Source organism: Lagenorhynchus albirostris, chromosome 3 (assembly GCF_949774975.1).
Source record: "Lagenorhynchus albirostris chromosome 3, mLagAlb1.1, whole genome shotgun sequence".
In the NCBI taxonomy this organism is placed as follows: Eukaryota; Metazoa; Chordata; class Mammalia; order Artiodactyla; family Delphinidae; genus Lagenorhynchus; species Lagenorhynchus albirostris.
In genome coordinates, this window is record NC_083097.1 from 922,851 (window position 1) to 937,437 (window position 14,587).

At 57.1% G+C, this 14,587-nt stretch overlaps 1 protein-coding gene across 1 annotated transcript in view; it reads right to left on the minus strand.

Annotated features, from left to right (window-relative positions):
• Positions 1–1,295: 1,295 nt before the first annotated feature.
• The window catches only part of SLC6A3 (solute carrier family 6 member 3), a 33,826-nt gene continuing 20,534 nt past the window's right edge, over positions 1,296–14,587 (minus strand). The window contains exons 8-14 of the mRNA XM_060145975.1: positions 13,124–13,236; positions 11,842–11,970; positions 11,104–11,203; positions 8,643–8,743; positions 7,407–7,574; positions 6,544–6,615; positions 1,296–1,393 (exon numbers count right to left, since the gene is read on the minus strand). Coding sequence (XP_060001958.1) covers positions 1,370–1,393; positions 6,544–6,615; positions 7,407–7,574; positions 8,643–8,743; positions 11,104–11,203; positions 11,842–11,970; positions 13,124–13,236 — 707 coding nt within the window. The 3' untranslated portion in view covers positions 1,296–1,369. The remainder of the gene's footprint in view (positions 1,394–6,543; positions 6,616–7,406; positions 7,575–8,642; positions 8,744–11,103; positions 11,204–11,841; positions 11,971–13,123; positions 13,237–14,587) is intronic.

Genomic DNA, 14,587 nt, shown 5'->3' on the forward strand with positions numbered 1-14,587 from the left:
GGGAGAGGTGAGTGAAGGCAGGTTCTCAAGGGAGGGGGAGGGGGGGCCCGAGGCAGCCTCCGGCACAAAACGACATCGAGCGGGAAGCTGGCCGTTTTCCCATGGGTTTCTTTTATTGTTGGTGACGACCACACAAGAGGCCACTGTGAGACAGATGGACGTGGACAACATGGGTTTTCTACACGAGTGCTCAACACTCCTGGGAAGGACAGGGTGGGCCCGATTCCTCTCGCGCTCCGGTCCGCAAGCTGGTTTCCCCTGAGCGGCCGGTTCCACGGGCCTGGGCCGAGGTCCATTCGCAGGGATGGCCGAGGAGCCGCCGTGGGCCTGTCTGGCAGTGCCTCTCCTGCGGCCCAGCAGCCCGTGCTTGGACTGCGGCCGTGCTCCCTCCAGGACGGCAGTGCTGGGAGCATTTCCCAGCTGAGGGTCCAACACCCTCGCCAAGGACCACGGGAACGTCAGCAAACAGATTTCAGAAACCAGCCCTGCGTTCTGAGAACTGGCTTTGATTCCCATGTCAATACGATTCTAAAAGCCGTTCCCTGAGGAAACAAGTGCTCTTCCTGACGTGACACGCGCCTCAGAGAGAATTCCGGCGGGGTCTCCCTCCCAAGACTGCGGGGCTCCAGGCTGCCACCTCGGGGGCTCTGCGTGTCGGGGACCACCACGGGGGACGCACTCCTGCTCGTGCCAAGCTCACTTTCTCCGTGGCTGGGGGTCCACGTCGGGCAGGAGTGGTGGCAGCCCACATGCATTTTATGGAGTTTTCTTGTAGCTACAAGGAAATAAACAGCACCCCCATCTCACACCCGGGCCCTGGCCCTCCGTGGGCTCTGAGCAGACCTGTGTGATGTGGGGACACGTGGTCCCACTTCGTCACCTTTCGTATGGCTTCCGCCATTTCACCTCTGCACAATTAGGCAAAATACGGCACTCGGTATTTTTAATACGAGCAAAACAAAGGATCCCAGAAGCTATCGTGAGCGCTGGGATTCTCAGAGAATCCGTAATCTATAATTATCGTATTTCTCCTGCACACGTGGGTGACGGCAAGCTGTGGGCTCCAGGGGGCCCTGGGGTGGGCACGGGAGAAGGGAGCAGCTCTAACGCACAGAACACGACTCAGACGTTTCTACCTGTGGGACGGGCACAGACTAGGGACGTTACACAGTGACACGGCGGACAGAGGGTCGTCTCTCCGTGGCACAGAGGGTGTGACCAGTCAGGGGAAGGGCTTGAGTGTGTCCGGCGAAGCAGAAGGTGCGGCGTGGGAGCAGCCCTCCTTTCTCTCAAAACTCCGATTTCCCTTCTTCGTTGCCTCTGTCCTGCCGTGGACGGTGCCCTGCGGGTCTCCTTCCTCCGCTCCCCTCTACACCACGAGCCAGTGGCGGAGCTGGAAAGAAAACAGGGCTTATTCAGACGTGCAGGGAGGAGCTCCTTGGATAGAAGCCGCTCCCGGGCCGGCGGCCCGGCTTGTAGCTGGGAGATCCCTGAGCCCAGCGGGCGGCTGGGGGCCCAGCACTGCTCCTGGGGCACCACAGACCTGACGCCTATGGAGACAAGTCATCACCTCACGAAGAGATGTTGTCGGCGGGCACAGTGGCCTCGAGGGGCCAGAGCGGGGACCAGCGGCCTCTGCCATCCCTGGCCAGTGTGGCATCAGCCGCTGGGCAGACACTGGATGCCAGCGTGCCTGGGCTGGTCCAGAGCTCTCGCCTACTGGCTCGCACGTGGCCTGCGACGCCCCTGGCCCCCTGGGGCCTCTGATCCCGACCCAGTGGAACCCTGCACCCCGTGGAGCTGTCTGCTTTGTGTGACCCTGTGGGTGCGGGATGAGGCCTCGTTCACCGCTCGGGGAAGGGTGAGACGGACGGGGCCCTATTTAGTTGTCCACAAATGTCATCACCTGTTATCACCCAGCTGTTAGTTCAGCTTAGTTTTGAGCACAGGCCATTCGATCACACTAAATGGCAAGGACTGTGTTTTGTAAACATTTCCAGACAAAGACGGGCAGGGCTTGTTTCTGACACAGCCACACCGGGGGTAGGAAGATGCTGCCTCCGGTCCCACCGCAGGGCCCTCCGTCACCACGGGGAGAGCCTGCTCAGGACACACCCACACAGCAGCCAAAGGGCCGCCAGGGGGCAGGGCTTGACCAGGGACGCCCCAGACCAGTGCTGAGGCCGGGGGGCCACACCTGGGGCCCCAGCTGAGACCCGCCCCCGGGGGTGAAGTGGCCCTGTGTCCTGGCCACAGATGAGCCGAAGGCGACCTTCTCAGAGGAAGGTGTGCTCACGGGGCCTCTCAGAGTCCCCACAGGTGGAGGTCAGGCCGTGACGCTGCAGCCAGGAGGGCAGAAGCACAGGTAGCAGCCACCCCGGGCGGGTCGGCAAGAACCGGAAACTCCAGTTCAGATCCCCGCGGACCAGAGAGGTTGTGTGGTCCTCAGATTACTGGGCAGCTGGGTAAGAAATGGTTTAAAAAGCGATAGACGCCACGCACGGTGCTGCACAGTTCCAAGGCCAACTGCTGCTTCCAGACACGTGAACAATGTAACTGTCGGTGAAGGGGGACACAGGAAGGGGGTACGTGACGGAGACGCGTTTCCATAACTGCACACGTGACACTTCCATGTGCAGCGTCAAAGTGAACGGCCACAGCTACAGACAAAGATATTTCTGGTCCAGATGGAGTAATGGGGACTGAATATATTCCACCATCTGACACAGCTTAAAGTGAACAAAATATATATAATAGTGGGTTTTCAGACACAGGAGGCCAGACGACAAAGGACAGATTCCCCGAGGGAGACAAGCAGGGGGGTCTGTCCAGCTGCCCCATTGCGGCCTCGAGGGGCTATCTAGGCTTCAGCGGGGGAGGGGACGCCCAGGTGGGGCAGCGAACCCCTGGCCTGATGAGCTGGGGTGAGCGCTGGGGAGCCCAAGGTGGCTGGAGTTCACAGGATGGAGCTGCAGAGGGGCGAGTGCGGCACTGAGCCCTGGGCACGTGCACAGGGACCCGAGGGTTCAGCTGAGCATTCAGGGCACTCGAGGCCGGAGACACCCTCCCGGCAGGATTCGGGAAATGTCTCTGAAACTCACAGGACGGGAGCTGTGCCCGCCCCGCAGCCAGGCTGGAGCATCTCCTGGATCTCGGGGCGCCGGGTAGAGTGTTCACCAAGGTCTTGCACCAGCATTGGAAACCGCCCCCCACTAAATGCCGCTCTGGTCCCACCTAACAAGTCTTAAAAGCCAAGTCCCCCAAAGATCAAACTGTCTCCGAGTAACTTAATGACGACCCAGAACAAAGCTTAATAATACGTAAAGGAGCACAGATACATCCAGCCTCTAACAAGGTAAAACTCACGACAGCCGGAATCCAATTAACAATGACCAGATGTGTGAAGCAGCAGCAGAATTCAACCCCTTATGAGACAAGCCAACTGACACTGACCCGGAACAGACACAGATGCTGACACTGGCAGATGAGGGAATTACACAGTGATTATAACTGCAGTCCACATGTCCAAAAAGGTAAGTAGAGGCATGAAGGACATAAAAAGACCCAGCGTGAACTTCTAGAGATGAAAACTATGAGGTGTGAAATGATAGGTGTGCTGGATGGGATTATTAGCAGATTAGACTTTGCAGAGGAAAAAAATTAGTGGACTAAACAAAAGCAACAGAAAGCATGCAAAATAAAACACACAGAGGGAAGAGAATTAACGTGGCCTAAAATATGTGTAACTGGAGCCCATGAAGGGGGTGGGACAGAAAAAAATGGAAGAAATGATAGCCCCAAATTTCCAAATACACTGAAAATTATAAACCCACAGTTCCAAAAGGCTCAGTGGACTGTGGGTATGAGAAGCATGAAGTACGGTGCTGTAACCGTGCACAGTGGAGAAATGAACCCAAAGACTCAGGCCGCGTGATGCCCTTTCAATAAATTTAAAAACAACTGAAACCAAACAGTCTACTTTTCAGGAATAGAGCAGTACCTACAGATGCAACAAAACTGTGCAGCAGAAAATGCATGGGAAATATTCAGCTAGACTGAGATGGTGTTGATTTCAGGGGCAGGAGGGTGGCAGACACGGAGGTAGATGTGAGTTACTATCAAGGTGGACTTTTGTACGGTTGTTCACAAGGGTTTATTTTGTTATGTGGTTAAATAAATGAAACACAGGCACGGGTGGACTAATGTACCATGGTGCACCCGGACACAAAACCTAAAAAGACACCTGAAAGAGTATGAGACCCGGAGGAGCCAGGGAAGCCTCATGTGGCAGAGCCCAGGACGGAAGCAGAGAGGCAAGGGGCAAGATTTAAGTAGGGTTGCAAAATTCCCAGAACTCACAAAAAACATGAATTTACAGACCCTGGGCACACAAGAGATGCCGGGAGGAATAAGTAAATAAAACTACTTATAATAGCTTTGCAATAATATAAATAAAAGAAATCTATGCCCAGACACATCACAGGGGAACTGCAGCACCAAATGCAAGGGAAGCTGGAACGGGTCCGGGGACCCTGCCCCATGGGGCCACATGTCTCAGCAGGACTGCAGGGCTGCAGGTGGAGAACCAACATCTTCAAAATGCTGAAAGACCATAACTTGATCGAGAGCCACATGCCTGTGGAAACTCTGTCATAAATAAGGGCAAAGTAAAGACATTCACAGACACACAACAGTGAGGAAGTTTATTAAGACACCCCCTTAAAGGAATGTCTGAAGGATGCTTCTTCGAAAGGCAAGAAAATGGTCCTCAAAGGAAAGACGTATATGCCAAAAAGTAGAGTGAACAAATAAACACTGGACATGCACACTTGTCCAGGGAAGTTTCTGGACAAAATAACAACAATAATAATAGTGACTAAGTTGTGGGTTAAAAATGACATAAATGGAATATTGGACAATAATAGCTTATTAATCTGTAGGAGGAAAATTTAAGTCCTTGTGATATTCAGGATGGGGGTTCAGATAATGTTTAACTTTATACTTAAAGTGAAATATGCATGGTATGATTTCACAAACAACTATGAAATGAATAGAATAAAGTATATAAATTCCAAACAGAGAGGAAAGAGTAGAACAAGAAAAAAAAAAGACCAAGAAATCAATCATAAAAGGCAATAATAAGGTGGAAAAATAAACATTAAAAAATGGAACAGGGTTAAAAAATAGAAGAATGAAGCCCAACTGTGCCAATAATCACAACAAATATAAATGGATTAATCTGCCCAGTTGCCAGACTAAAGCATTCCAGTGTATTCGAGGTTTGCAGAAGACACCTAAATGTTAAGATGATTGCAAAGCTGGAAGTTAAAAGATCACAAAAGACATTTCAGGTAAACTCAAAAGAAACCTAGTGAAGCTGTAGTCACCTCAGACAAGAAGGACTTTAAGAGCAAAAACACAGCAAGGGAGCAAGGATCGGCCAAGGAGATGTGATCATTCTGAACCCATAACTGTCCCAGAAAACAGGCTCAGAGTAGATAAAGCAAAACCCAGTAGAACTACAAGGGAAAATTGGACAAATATGCTTTCAAGGTCAGATATCCCATAAATATCTACTGATTACTGATGGTTAAACAGAGCTAAAATGTGCAAAATTGTAAAAGATTTGAACAGCGCAGTTACAAGCTCAATCTAATGGACAGAAGGAGAATTGCATGTCAACAATTGGAGAATACATCTCATCTAAAGATACACGTAGCACTTATAAAATTTGATTAGGTACTTGGCCATAAAGGAGTATCAATACACTCCAAAGAATGAGTAAAAAGGTGTCTGAACACAATGCAATTAATTTAGAAATCAATAACAAAAAGATAAATGAAACATCCCCATATATTGGGGAATTTAAAGGCAGACTTCTAAGCATGGGTGGAAGAAGTCACAATGAAAATTAAAATATGCTTAGAACTAAATGATACACAAAATGCTATGTTAAAAGTTGTGACATATAGCTGATTCACTTTGTTATACAGCAGAAACTAACACAACACTGTAAAGCAATTATACTCCAATAAAGATGTTAACAAAAATGTCTAATTATAAGAAAAAAAAAAAGTTGTGGAACACAGCCAACAGGGTATTTTGAGGGAAATTCTTAGCCTTGAATGCTTATGTTAGAAAAGAAGAAAGGTTGAAAATTAATGATCCATGGTCTAAGTTAAGAAGTTAGTAAATGTATGACAGAGTAGACCAATGAAAGTAGAAGGGAGAAATAATGACAGCTGAAATGAACGAGACAGAAAGCAAAGCACAAACAGAGCATCATGCAACCAAGTCGCGACCCTTCGAACTGCACAAGGGGAAGTTCTCTGTCCCAATAGGCCCCCACCTCCGCCCCTGCCTAAAATCATGCCCCTTACGCAGCTTTTGAGTCAGAGTGTCCACGCCCTGGAAGGGCTCAGCTGTGCAGCATTCACAGCTGACGCTGGCGTCCTGACCACGCACCTCGCTCTGGGGTTGGAGGAGGGTCACCCACCCAGGTCGCCTCCGCCCCCAGCCAGCGGCGGGGAGAGTGGCACTCACCGTGAACTGGCGCACCTCCCCTCTGTCCACCCGCTCGTGCTCCTTCTCGGGCGTGATGGCGTAGGCCAGCTTCTAGAAGACAAGGAGCAACTGTGGGCGCCGGCCCAGCCTCAGCGGGGTGAACGGGCCCTGGTCAATGGCTGTCGACGTGGGAGCTGATGGCTTGGGTCTCCTTAGACCCTGGAGCAAAGTCCAGCCCAACTCGAAGTAGCCACTACTGGAGGAGGCTCATCTCCACGTCAAGCTCACGGTGGGCCCTGAGCAAAGGCGCCCTCCATCTCTTCCAGGAATCCCGGCATCAAGATGTGAGGTGGAGGGACCCCTGTGCCCAACCCACCCACCTCCTCCTTCATAGGTGATGCAGAAGCTTGCCCGAGCGACTGCGAGGCCCAGAGCCACTCCCAACCCACACGGGGGTGCCCGCCTGGGGATCCCGCTGGCCCTGCTCAGCCCCACGTGGACTCGGTCCCAGGAGAGGGTGGGTCCCCTGCTTCCACCCCCACCCTCAGACCACTGCCCTTCCACCTGCACTGCACGCCGTAGACCATGTGTGCACACACACAGAGACACACACAGGCAAGTACGCTCGGGTATGTGCCCACGTGAGGACACACACACACCAAGACAGGCACACACAGGTGCGCGCACACACACACGCACACACGCACGCACAGGCACAGCCCACCCCCACACCGGCCCACGTGTCTCTGGCATGATCACCGGCCCCTCCAGCCCCTCCTGCTGGGCAGAGATGAGCAGGCGGGAGCAGGCCTGGGACAGGGACACCCGCCTGACCTTGTTGGTGGCCTCACAATCGGGGGCGGGGGGAAGGGCAGGTGAGGGAGACCCATCCAGATACCCACCTCCCTCGAGGAGCCGGGCAGGCTGCAGAACTTGTAGGCAGCATAGATGGGCACCACGGACATGGAGGACGCAGCGATGGTCCAGCCCAGCGCGTTGGCCCACTCGGGGAAGATGTAGGCTCCGTAGTGCGGGGGCCGGAAGGTCGCGATGCTGACCACGACCACAAACTGAAACCGAGGGACGGGGTCAGGGGCGGCTGGGGGCAGGGGTGCCAAGCGGGTGGCTCCGGTGGAGGGCCCCCCGCACAACGGGACTAGGCCGTGAACCTGGGCAGCGGGCGTCTGTGTGTACTCTGCAGACCGGGGCTGCTGTGGGACGGGGCGGGCGTGCTTGGGGGGCACACAGCCCTCCAGTTCTTAAGTCTGATGGGTGGGGATTCTCTCGCCGTCCCTTGTACACCTCACAGGTTGCCACGCGGGGAGAAGCAGGACACCTGGCTGGTCTGGAGGTCACATGCCCCAGGCTGCTGGGTAGCTGGAGTGACCAGCAGCCCCTGCAGGTTTGGAGCAGCTCAGGGAGCTTGGGGCTTGAACCGGGAACCTCACCCCCACTCCGCCTCCTCTCTCACGGGCCCTTGGGGTGGAGGGGGCGCTGCCCGAGGCCCCTGCCCCATCTGTGGACACCCTGGGTGCCGCTGGGCTGGCTGGGCAGGAGGAGGGCCAAGGTCACGAGGTGCTCGCCGGCCTGGGCTCTGCACTCAGAGCTGGAAGGCCGCTGAACGGCTGCCTGGGGCCACCAGACAGGGCAGGCAGTTCCAGCTTCGTGAGCCGTCGGGGCTCGGTCACAGCCACCCAGCCCTGAGGTTGTGGTGTGGATGTGTGGATGAACCAGCACGGCCCTGTTCCAACGCAACAGGCGGTGGGTGGACCTGGCCGCAGGCCCGAGCTTGCAGACCCCTGGCCTGGATGACAGCAGCTACTGGGGAGCCCTGGGGGCCGTGCTGTCACAGAACCTGAGCGGCTCCCGTCCGGCCTCGCATCTGAGCACCCGTCTTCCCAGGTTCTAACCCTTCTCTCGGGCCTCCAGGCAGAGGTCAGCTGACACCCTCCAAGCACAGGGGACGAGCAGGGCCTTGATCGGGTGGGAGCCCTGCCTCCCATGAATGGTTTCTCAGTGGCTCCAGTCGGGGGGGAGCTTCAGGAGACCAGAGGATGTGGGGGGCCAGCCTGCCCTCCTGCCTGAGTCCGGTGACCTGCTGGACCAGGTGGCGGGGGGGCGGGGAAGAGGGGCCTCACCAGGAGGAAGCAGGGGCTGATGAACTTCCAGCACAGCCGCCAGTAGAGGCTGGGCCGCTGCCCGGTCATCTGTTTGATGTCGTCGCTGAACTGCCACACGCCTGTGGGGAGGTGGCCAAGCAGGCGGTCAGCACGGCACCTGCCCGAGACGCGGGCCCCGCCGGGCCCTTACCAACCCCGGCCACCCCCAGCAGACCTGGAGCTCGGGCTGCACGCTGGTGCCCAGGCCGCCCCACCCAGCCGCCCAGGGGTCTTGCTGACCCGGGCCCGATGCATGTCCCCGTGGCGACACTGGGATCACCGATGACCCCAAGGGGGCCTGTGGGGCCTCCGCCCTCCTCCCATCTCAGGTCCTCCTCCCTGTGGCCCACGGCCATCCGTGCTTCCCCTCTGTAATCACTTTTTTCATTTACAAAAATCATAAAATATATAACATATATAAAATAAAATATATACAACATAAAACTTACCAATTTAACCGTTTTTAGTGCACAGCTCAGTGGCATCAAGTACATTCACACTGTTGTGCGAGTACCACCACCATCACCTCCAGAACCTTCTCATCCTCCCCACCTGAGATTCTGTCCCCATTAAATGCTCGCTCCCCACCCCCTCAGCCAGCCCATGCCACGCCCCCATCCCACTTCCTGTCTGTGAACCTGACTCTTCCGGGGACCTCACGGGACTCCTACAGGATCTGTCCTTCTGTAACTGGCTTATGTCACCGCGCATGGTGTCCTCAAGGCTCCTCCATGCTGTAGTAGCATGTGTCACACTGTCCTTTCCGTTTATGTGAACGTTCTTTTGTAAGGAAAGCTACTTCTAGAAGCTCCGTGTGCCACAGCTCTCTCCAGATCTTACAGTGATTTCTCTTGCCCTGAGCCTGGCCTGGCCTCTGGTCATGTGACAGCAGCTGGTTGGCCGAGTCTGTGCCACATGCGGGGACACAGCAGAGCTACACCGCCGTGCAGAATCCCCTCTTCACACTCCAACCCCACCAGCAGATCCCGGACTCGGACCCTGGAGGAGTGGGGTGGAGGGGGCTGACCCCAAAGGCCAGCAGAGACGGGCGTGTCCGCCAGGCCCCTCGGGCCCTCAGGCAGGTCCAGGGCGGGCCAGCCCGTCCTCAGGGACCTGGGGGCACAGAGGTGGGCGCGTTCTGGGTGTGAGCTGCCGTCCGGAGAAACAGCGTGACCTCTGTCTTCGGAGGCTTCGGGGAGCACCCGGTCCCTGCAGGGCCAGCCTCCCTCCGTCTCCGCCAGCCCCACGTTCGTGGCTGTGGGATACGTTTGAAGCACTTTCTCTCCTTCTCTGAGGTTTTATTTTGGGGTGGGGAGATTATGATTTAAAGCAACAGGCAAGTATTGATTCCAGGTGCCAATGAAGGCACAGAGAGCTCGATACTTCCCTTTTCTGTAGCAAAGTAACTACAATTGGGAGAGTTCTTGGAATATGGACTATTTGCCAGGTTAAGCCTCTCAAAGCCAGAGTGCTTTTCAGGTTGTAATTCCAGGGCCGAGGCAGAGACCGTGACCCCCTCGTGTGACAGCAGGGCTGCTGCGACACTGCGGTTCCTGAACAGCACAGACCTGGCTTGGGCTGCGGCACGCACACGTGCAGAGGCGTGTGCCCGTTATCGCGAGCTTTCACTGCAAACTCCCCCAAGGATACCTGGCCAGGAGAGCTGAGCGGCCCCATGACCCCAGGTCACAGGAGAGAAACGGAGAGAGAGCAAGGTGGGCCCGGGCAGCAGGCTGGAAAGGGCACAGCGTCTGCAGCTGTCAAACCTACAGCAGGACATCCCGGGAAACATGGCGGGCGCCCCAGGAGGGGCCGGGGAGCACGGCTGCAGGCGGGGCTGCGCCTCTTCCAGGGGCTGCCTGCTGAGCAGCAGGCCCCTGGCCTCGAGGGGCTCCCAGGCCTAATCCACGAATGAGCGCTGGACCAGGGCGGGGGGTGGTCTGGAGTCCAGGTGGTGCTGTCCGCGCAGGGTCAGGAGCTCTGGCCTGACGCTGAACAGCGGCTCTCTGAACACCACCGTCACCCCTCCCGTCAGCTGAGGGCCTTAGTGCCACGTCCCCAGAAAGAAGCCCACTCAGCCTGTTCCCCTGCCACCTCGGTGCTGAGACCTCGCCTCCAGCACCAGCCAGTGTCCCAGCGTCCTCACAAATCCTTCCTCCTCAAGAACCAGCAGCGTGATTATGTGGCCACCCCGAGAGCTCTGACCGCAGTAAGGATTTCGGGCTGCCGTCCAGGCTGTCCTCACTGATCCATGGAACCGCTGGCCGCCAAGCCTCCTCTGTGATGTGTGGTGACCACAGAGCAGGGCAGCTTTGCCAGAAAGGAAGCAGCACAGCGACAAAGCCCAAGGACGCCGGCCCGGCCGGTCACAGTGACGGCACAGGGGCTGGGTCTTTGCGGTTGGAGCACACCAGCCCCCCGAGGGAAGCTCCGTCCTTACCGTAGAACCAGGCCACCCCGATGACCTCCATGAGCACCCCGAAGAGGATGGACGTGCCGGCCGCAAAGTGGTCCAGCAGCGTGAAGACGTAGATGCCACCCTAGGAGAGAGGGGAGCGCCTGCTGAACTCGGGGTGCCCGGTGTGGCACGCCTCGCCCACGAAGGTGCGCTCTCCAAAGCATAAACCTGGCCTGCAGTTTCAGTTGACAGACAACTTCTAGTTTACTCCCTAGAGAGTGTTATTTGAATCACTAAAATTCAGTCCACAAGCAGCTTAGGGACCCATCTATCCCGAAAAAGAAAAACTCCTCTCCTCCCCAGCAATTAGGGATGAAGGCAAAGCAAATGCCAAAGTTGGCAGGGACTCTGTGAGGGAGGGGACCTGGGTCCTGCATCTCCCCTGACAGGCCTCCCCTGAGCCTCCTGGCCCACAAACCCACGGGCTCTTCCCAGGGAGCTGTCCAGGTTCTGAAACACTCCAGACCAAGTGCTCAGGCACCCAGGGACTGCGTGAGACCATGGCGACTCTGAGTGGCCGTGGCTCCCTGCGTGTGTTCAAGGCCACCCCGAGTGTGACCACAGCCACCCATGTATTACGGGTCACGGGTTGTTTGGAGGGGTGCAGCCCTCGGAAATGCTGTGGTTCTGTCTGGTCTGACAGCAGTAACCATTGCTGCCCAACACCAAATTCTAATGAGACATCGTCAGGCGGGCGAGCGCAGGTACGCAGGTACGTACGTTGGTGACGCAGAAGAGGGAGAGAAGGAAGGTTGCCAGGACGATGACGAGGGTGAAGAGCTCCCGGTGCCTGTGCAGCAGCTGGAACTCATCGATGAGCCCGGTGATCACCGACTCCATCCCGCCCATCTGCAGGCGACACAGGGCAGAGGAGCGCTGGGGGCGGGGCCGGCGCTCTGCACCCCGCCTAGGCCGCCATTCGGGCAACGCAACGGACGCGCACAGTCAGGAGCTGCACGGTGTCCGGGGTGCACAATGCACCCTCGGCAAGGGCCGCTCTGAAGACGCGGCCACTGGAGAGGGAGGACCTGGGTAGATGCCCTGTCCCCTGGTGAGGATTTGCCAGACGGGGGTGGAGCGCTACGTGGCCCTCGTAATACCGTCCCCTGCGCCGCCACAAAGGCTCAGCTCTGCTGGGTTTTTCTAAGCTAGTGTCTGTCCCACAAGCACAGCTTAGTTTCGCTCCCAGGGAGGACCTGGCCTGGCCACTGGCCACGTCCTCACTGATTAAGCCCTCCTGACTCTCAGTACTGTCGTGACGGGGTGTCGCCCACGAAACCCGGCCAGCTGGGGAGCCTCCCTGCCCTGCGCTGCTGGGACCGCCTCCTCCAGGAAGTGCTGACTATGGGAGTCACCGCCAAGGCTGTGCCCACCCAGTGGGCAGCTGACAAGGCTGACGGGGAGACGGAGGTGGAGGGCTACAGCGCGTGACCAGCAGTCACACGGTGGGGACCCGTGGTCCTCCGCGCTTCCCAGGAAGCTCGGATGCACGTGGGGCCCGAGGTCCCGGCTGGCGGTCCCAGCAGGCCACGTGGAGGAGTAGCCCGAGGAAGTCCGCCTGCCGAGCCAGCGCCCATGCGCACGCAGGGCCGCCACAGGATGCTCAGAGGGCCTGGCTGCAGCCTCCGCTTCCCACCCCGCACGGGCACCCTTCCTCCTGGCGGCTGGGGGGCAGGGAAGGCGTGAGTCAGGCTGCCGGGGCCCTGTGTGTCCCGTCGCCCCGTTGCCTCGTCTTCCTGCACGGCCCTGCTGCCCCCGGCCCTGTGCCTGTGTGTTTAGGACTCTCGGGGGGCTTGCTGTCCCCCCACCCCCAGGGGAAGAAGAGGGCCGAGCTGGTCCGAAGCCTCCTTGCCAGTTACTGTGGGGCCCTGACTCCCACGCAGGGGCTCCGTGCAGGCATGGGGTTTGGGGGACCCGCAAGGGCCTCCGGGCCCGGCGCGGCCCTGCGAGGGCTGGCTGTCACTGGCGGGCCCACGGCACGCGGAGCGCCGAGGTCACTCACGGCGCTGTCGATTCCCAGGGTGAGTAGCATGACGAAGAAAACCACGGCCCAGACGGAGGACAGCGGGAGCGTGGCAAGCGCCTCGGGGTAGATGACGAAGATCAGCCCCGGCCCTGAAAGCAGACCCCGCCGTTGCTTCCCGCCACCCCCAGCTCCACCCCCGCCCGGAGACCACGAAGCCCTGCCCACGGCCTTCTTTCCGCCCTCCTTGGAAAGTCCTCCCTCCTGGAAGTCAGGGCCCAGGACTCTGGAGAATGGAAACTGGATCCATGGGAGGGAGGGCCTCTGTTCTGTCCCCTCCAGCCCCCGCGACCGCCTCCCGGGGCTGTGCGGGCCCTGGGAGAGGAGGGGGCACAGCCAACGGGAAGAGGGTGGGAGTGGCTTCCAGGGGCCCTACGCTTTATCCCTCCAAGCACTCGGGGCGCCTCCTGGTTTGTCTCTCGTGCCTGTCGTGGACACACGTGCGCTGCCCACACGCTCAGGCATGCTGTGGTCCACGTAGCCCACACTGTACACATTTTTCTGTGCCAACGTATTACTCTGAGTATCATCTCTAGAAACCGCGTACTGTTATGTGGTTTGGAGACGGGGCGGACAGACCCCTCCAAGACTGCGGTGGGAAAGCTGGGGGCTGGGGTGAAATCTCAGCAAGTGTTCCCAAAGTAAAAAAGATGCCCACAGGAAACCGCTAGTTGATCATTTTCACGGGTAACCTAAAAAGATGCGCCACGTAGCTCCCGGGCACGGGCTGCCGAGCACTTGATCACGGAGGTGTGGCGGCTTTTCTGGTTCCCTCGTCCTCAGCGGGGCCTGTTCGGATGCCAGCTGTTAGGGACAGGGCACTTACTGATCCTTCTAGAGGAACAAAGGCCAGAGCCAGGGTTCACCCCCCAGGGTCTCTTAGGAGCCCTGGTGTCAGGCCTGTGCTCTGCGATTCCCAACCCCACGGAAGGAGCAGGGTTTCCGGTGTGGAGCGAAGGGGTGGCTCGTTTGAAAAGCTCCACAGTCTAAATGCCACAAACCCAGGAAGATATAACCATGTGCTCGGCCGAACGTAAGCGCAACATCCTCACCTTTCATTTCCGTTCTCGGGTTAACATTTCACCCTGTTTTCTTGAGAATTAGAGCCATAAATGACATTTACTTTGCTTGTCACGGAAATGCATAGAATACACTCAGCTGACTTCAGGGGTTAATGGAGGTTCTTGCAAACTATTGCTACTTACCATAATAAAGGGCAAAAGAGCGGTGAAAATGCATAAATGCAACAGAGTAAATTTCACTGCTCTGTGCTTATTTGCATTATGTTCCCTTTCTCCTGCCTATATTGGATTTTTCTTTTTTTTTCCTACAGGAAAGAGTATGGATTTGGAAACACTTGCTGAGATTTCACCCCAGCCCCCAGCTTTCCCACCGCAGTCTTGGAGGGGTCTGTCTGCCCCGTCTCCAAACCTCTGTTTCCTG